The 6,713-nt window shown below is 42.2% G+C and overlaps 1 protein-coding gene across 1 annotated transcript; it reads right to left on the bottom strand.

Annotated features, from left to right (window-relative positions):
* Window positions 1-2,001: 2,001 nt before the first annotated feature.
* Window positions 2,002-4,264, bottom strand: LOC138453017 (serine/threonine-protein kinase SBK1-like). Its single transcript, XM_069605475.1, has 3 exons — window positions 4,096-4,264; window positions 3,400-3,602; window positions 2,002-2,949 (listed from the first exon to the last, which is right to left on the bottom strand). The coding sequence occupies exons 1-3, from the start codon at window positions 4,262-4,264 to the stop codon at window positions 2,002-2,004; spliced, it is 1,320 nt and encodes a 439-aa protein (XP_069461576.1).
* Between the last annotated feature and the right edge of the window lie 2,449 nt (window positions 4,265-6,713).

The raw sequence follows: 6,713 nt of genomic DNA, 5'->3' as shown, positions 1-6,713 counted from the left end.
CAATGTCTGGCGGATCAGGAAAGCTGCTCATAGGAATGGAGAGTTTGTTTCCACATAATCCTACAAAGCGTCTGTGAATGTTACTTGCAAAGCCTTGACTGTCGGAGGCAACTCTACAAAGCAAAAAATAAAAAGTCTGTTGATCTCGGTGACGGCTCCTTTGCTCCGCTAATCCATTGTTATCAGCCATCGTCTGGTGCGATGCCTCAGATGTAGTGTAGGGTGAGTGGCATCTCAGATATGTGATGGAAGATCTATAGGAGAGCAGATGGCATGATTATAGCAGGTGACATCTACCACAAGAGAAAAGACCAAACATGGAGTCACACACCCAAGGAAGGACGCCTGCACACGTGTTCTAATCCCACTAGCGGCACAGCATATTCCCCCACTCAGACCTCTTATCCTGGTGGCTGATTTGTATGTTGTATGGCATATAATAACAAACAAAGATTTAGAAACTCTTTAAAACACCAGGGATTCCACTGAATATGTCTTTTTGAAGGCCCTGAAGAACCTACGCTCGTTTAAGATTATTAAACAGGACTGAAACATGTTGACATCTCTTAAGGTCATTGAACAGGACCGAAATATGTTGGCATCTCCTCAATGGCTACTGGTGAGATACAGCCTTATTACAACTTTGTGCATCTGGAAAAAATGCCAGTAATTTTTTCCAGACTGGAAAAGTACATGTCTGTCATTGGGGACCACAGATTGCCCAGCAGGCCTGACATGCCAGTAGATCGGGCCCCGACCTGCAGATAAATGACCGAATCACCGGCAACACAAATGCCAGTGCCAGTGATTCAGTAGTTCCCATCCCATTGAGTCCTATAGGACAATGGGAAGTTAAAGCTGTTGCTGGTACCCATAATATCCTGGGAATAACCACCGGATTACCAGCAAATCCGTAATGAGCCTCATGAGGCTAATATTTCCAGACCTTTAACTCTCACTATTGACCACCCCCTACTAATGCCATCCTTTACAGATCTGCAGTTCCTGGCGCGCGCGCCTTCATTCTCTGTGCTATTGTGAATAAGAAAACTATACAAACATATGTATATCAGATTTGGTATTTGCATTAGTCTGAACAAAACTGATAAACTCCAATTTTCTTTTTTTTTAAATCAACAAAAACTCGAAAGCAAACCTGCTGTGTTTTGCTGAGAAAATAAATGCTCTTATGTGGCTTGAGCTGGGAATTCAGATTTCCTGAGAAGATGCTTTTTGCTCAATTGTGAGTGTGGGTGAGTTGGGATTCAATAGTGTGGGTCCAGCTATCGAGAACTCATACATACCCCTCAGTGGTCAAGATAACTTGGGGAGCACACGTGAGAGCAATATTTCCTGCCAAATATGTAGAAGCATTACATGTAATGATACTTGCCCTACACTAGTGTAGGAACCCCACTGAAATTAAGATGGTCTTAATTGGGATTGGTGCAAATGCAGACATTGGCGACATTTTTTGTACCGATATTAAGCCAATTGGCAATGGACAGGGCATCTGCTGTTGTGGACGGGTGGGTAAGACCATAGAATAACATTTTATGGCCAGAAGCATGAGGGGGGCTTTTTTATTGTATTGTTTAAAGCGAGGACTTAGCCCGAGAGCAATGGAGCGCCGTACAGAGTGTGTGTAGCTGGCATTTGGGCTGGCATCTTTTAACAGTAGTCAGTACTGTGAGGTCTATGCGTCGTGTGAGCATCCATTGGAATTAGTCATTCGGTGTTGGTGAAAGAGCCATGTTTTGAGAGATTTGCAAAACTCGAGAGTCGTGGAGTTACTCTACTTGGTTGCGCTCAGGATCCGGTAAGCCTTCGGGAGATAGTTGCCTGTGGTAGAACAAAGCAGCATGTGCCACCATTTCCGGATCCCCTGAATTACGCAACTTTGCAACTGGATCGAGGATTTACAGCTGTAGAACATATAATTTGCTGAAGATGTAAAAGCTGTGCCGGTCCACCCATCATTTTACTTACCCAACAATGGACTCACGTGGCTTCAACCTCGCTTCCAAGAGTGACAGTGATCTCCTCGTTCTCGATCTCTAACCTAAACGACGTCCCCGGCGGAAAGTGCTCAATGCCCTCAGTGAACACAAGGATAAGTTCCATGTCCGCTTGCTCGTGCTCTACCACCTCTCTGGGCTGGATAACCACTCCTTCCACCACCAAATCTTCCTGCACCACCTCTACTTCATCCTCCACCTCTCCCTCCATCTCCCGTTCATCGCCTTCTGAACTATACACCAGCTGTAGCAGCTCTTCCTCCTCCGCCTCACTTTCTGAGCTATGCTCCTGCTGGTCCAGCTCTTCCTCCTCTGCCTCACTTTCTGAGCTATGCTCCTGCTGGTCCAGCTCTTCCTCCTCCGCCTCACTTTCTGAACTGACCACTGCCACAAAGTCTTCTGCTTTCCAAGGCACCTCGAGGTACTGCTGAATGTTATTGATGGAGCACCTTCTCAGTGGGTGGAAGCTCAACATGTCTTTGATACCCTGCAGGGCTTCAGGGGTGAACCTCTGCCAGTAACGGGGAACAGGCAAACTGTACCCACTCATCTGCCAGCAGTAAAAATCTTTGTAATGCCTGTCCGATGGCAAAGCCTGTTCCCAGGGGAAGAAGCCGGTCAAGGTGGTCACAATGAGAACAGCCATGGCCCACACATCAAGGCTGGGGTGCAAGATCAGGGTCTCTGGGTTTGTGAGGGTGCAAAGTTCAGGAGCCATGTACGGGATGATGCAGGTCATAGATGGGATGCTGGTGCCAGCCAGAGCTGTGAGCCCAAAGTCACTCAGCTTGACGCAGCGGCACTCTGGGTCCATCAGCATGATGTTGTCCGGTTTGACGTCACGATGCACCAGTCCCAGCCCGTGCATGTAGTCTAATGCGCTGGCGACCTGCAGCACGCACAGCTTCACCATAACTTCCGGAATTCCAACCTAGAGAAACAAGCAAAAAGCACATTAATCAATATTGATACAACCCTTCGTTAGCACCAATCAGAATGTCTCCACATAGCGCATGCTCAGTTATGCGGCTTCCAGCCAATGGACGAAGATAATGTCATATATGGATGAATTGCAATACTGTTTTGGTACACATGTTATGGCCAATGATAGAGCTCAGTGCCATATCCCCAAACCTACAGTAGATCGAATGTCCAATCGGGGACTCCATCTACTTTCTTTACAATGTACACACTTTTCATATGCTAAACCCCAAGTCCTCCTAGAGTAAGCGTTAAAGCTTTAGAAGTAGACATGCCTAATAAGACATAGTATGAAACACTTGTGTATAGGTGCGTTATAAATTCCATATCATATCATGTAAAAAGGATAGCTATCACACTTCTCGTTTCCTTCTAGTTTGTCCCTTTTTAGCTTCCGTACCCCTGGTATTAGAAGACAATGTAGACTCCCAGCTGTTGCCACCTCCTGGGCAAAGACAAAGTGGTCCATTGTCTGCCATGCGACCATGAGCGTGGTTATGATGCTGGGGTGGGCACTGAGGAGGAGGGATGTGCTGAATTCCAGCAGGAAGGATTCACGAAGTACGCGATTCTTCGGCAGTAGCTTCAGGGCAACAGTCGAACCTGTTGGAAACAAAGGACAAAAAAGTACTGGTTAGTGTGGCGTTGTCCATGCCAGCCTGAAAAACATACAATCCAGACCCAGAAATAACCATCGCCTCAATGATGATAGTGGAGTGAACATTCAACTGAGGTATTACCCAAATTGACCTTTTACAATTGACCTTTTGTCCTAATTGACGTAATAATAGTGGTCCCAATTGACCATCTGCACAATTGACCTTTGCCTTCATTTAAATACTTATATATATATGTGTGGGGTGGGTTTGGGGTAATAAATAATATAATGGGATCAGGTAGAGGGGTGCAGGGTTTTTTGGATTGAGTGAGGGGTTGAGGGGGCAGTTTCCCCCTGCATATATCTCCTAATTGACCTTCATTTCACAATCAATTGTGCAGAAGGTCAATTCTCACGCAATCAATTGTGAAAAGGTCAATTAGTTTACACCCTTCAACTGATACAGCAGCGTGAATCTTAGAAAACAACATTGCTTACCTGAGACCCGGTGCTTGCCCAGCACCACCTGTCCAAACGTTCCACGCCCCAATTCCCGGAGGACATCAAAGTTCTCTGCAATCTCCATGGTGACCAGGTGCTCTGTCGTGAGCAATACCAGGTCCATCAGCAAGCGTTCGGTTGACCCGAACATCTCTATGGAAGACATCTTGCTTTAGCTGTAAACAAAAGAGTTCTTTGAGGGCTATCTACTGAGAGCTTCCAGTCCCAAGCAGGTCATCAGTGATGGCATAAGAGTTCTCATTGTCTCTTCAGGTGGCCTGCTTGGTGCGATTTTAATAAAGTGTGAGGCATTGTGCAAGAAACACAAATATTTTATCTGGCTGCTAAATACGCTTGACTCAAAATTAAAATCAATATACTGTGTCAAAATATGTGTACATATCTTAATGAAATAATGAATTTAATGTGATAAGACTGTGTGCAGTCACAATTTCGAGAAAAAAAATTTGAAAGACAATAATGTCGAATCAATAATATTGAGAAAAAAAATATCGATTTTTTTCCCATTATATATTTATTTTGGGGTCTGGGAATAAAAAAAAATGGGTAAAAAAAAGGGGGGGTTGGAAGGAGAACCCCCCCATTTTGAATAAAAATAGTAATTAAAAAAAATTGTTGTTTTCAAAACTATCACTATAAACCGTGATAAGACATTTTAATTATACAGCTAGTACAAATGGTTTTAATTATTGTATTTGAAAAAGAAAACTTATCCGATAGTAACATTTTCGATTAAACATCTTTACTAGCAAATTGATATCCTGAAATGTGAGTCCTTTCTTTGACTTCAAAAACCTCACTTTCCCACTGGTATCCTAAATTAGGATTTGTACATTTCCATTAACCTCACTTTCCCACTGGTATCCTAAATTAGGATTTGTAAGTTTCCATTAACCTCACTTTCCCACTGGTATCCTAAATTAGGATTTGTAAATTTCCATTAGCCTCACTTTCCCACTGGTATCCTAAATTAGGATTTGTAAGTTTCCATTAACCTCACTTTCCCACTGGTATCCTAAATTAGGATTTGTAAGTTTCCATTAACCTCACTTTCCCACTGGTATCTTAAATTAGGATTTGTAAATTTCCATTAACCTCACTTTCCCACTGCTATCCTAAATTAGGATTTGTAAGTTTCCATTAACCTCACTTTCCCACTGCTATCCTAAATTAGGATTTGTAAGTTTCCATTAACCTCACTTTACCACTGGTATCTTAAATTAGGATTTGTAAGTTTCCATTAACCTCACTTTCCCACTGGTATCTTAAATTAGGATTTGTAAGTTTCCATTAACCTCACTTTCCCACTGGTATCCTAAATTAGGATTTGTAAGTTTCCATTAACCTCACTTTCCCACTGGTATCCTAAATTAGGATTTGTAAGTTTCCATTAACCTCACTTTCCCACTGGTATCCTAAATTAGGATTTGGGAGTTTCCATCAACCTCTAATTACAAGGTGTACATTTCCTATAATATAATTTCTCATTCGTGTCATCGACTGAGAATTCTCATAAGTACCCCCTACTGTGACTCATCAACACAATAAAACATTAAAGATAGTAAACCGTATACCAAAATATCATACCTACAACAGTATTACTAAATATTACCTAAACTATTCTTTTGGAACAGGTTTTAAGAGCACATTAGGACCGGCTTCGATTCGATCAAGATATAGACCCAAATTTGACAGAAAAAGCAAGTGTTTCATGTCAGAAAGCACCTGTTTCAAGGTACAAAACGAGTCCAAAATCAGACTTGGTGTCACAAAAACTCGGCGATACACTAAATAAAGTCAAGATCAAATAAGAGCTATTAAATATCAAGATTCAAGGTATCCATTGGACACAAGAATGTGCCCCTGTTTATGTTGAAACAATTAAGTGGTCTTCAAACTGTGGGGCAGGACCCTCTAGGGGCCCCGAAGGATGCCCGGGGGCGGGGTGTTCAAGGCTCTTGAAAAAGCAATGACGGTGACTGCTTAGAATAGAAAATTTAGCAGAAATGGCATCTGGGGGGCCCAGCAACAAAAAAAAAATTCTCAAGGGAGCGGGGCTCAGTATACAAAATGTTGAATACTACTGGTGTACAGGAATAGGAGTAAAACCCCATCATGAGGAGGAAACAAGGAGTTATTATTCTGTCACGTGAGAATACAGGGTAGGCATGTCTAAACCAGGAGAGTGAATTATATGTATTCTTACCATCAAAGGCAAATACTCCTGCATTGCACTCATTTAGGGCCTGATTTACAGAGCGTGTTTCAATGGGATTGCGCCATTATAAAACACTTCTGTGAATCAGGTCCTGAAAATTAATCTATCTTTTTGTTTTGATTTCAGTGTTTAAATTGGTGCTATTTACTAATATTGATGTTATGTAGAGTAGAGCTTTGCTTTTTCATTTACTTTAACACGTGCAGCATTTACTAGCAAAGTTATAAATCCAAAGCAGAATTTATTTTTTAATGTGATTATAAATGCTTTTCTGCAAGATATGGTTGGATGGAGCACATGCTGATATCATATATATGCAAGACATGGTATAAGGACAGAATATGTGGTATCAACATACTGAGCAGATCAAAGTGTT

Source organism: Ambystoma mexicanum, chromosome 1p (assembly GCF_040938575.1).
Source record: "Ambystoma mexicanum isolate Mex_15411 chromosome 1p, UKY_AmexF1_1, whole genome shotgun sequence".
In the NCBI taxonomy this organism is placed as follows: domain Eukaryota; kingdom Metazoa; phylum Chordata; class Amphibia; order Caudata; family Ambystomatidae; genus Ambystoma; species Ambystoma mexicanum.
The sequence above is the reverse complement of the archived record's forward strand: the minus strand, read 5'-3'. Positions and strand labels throughout refer to the sequence as shown.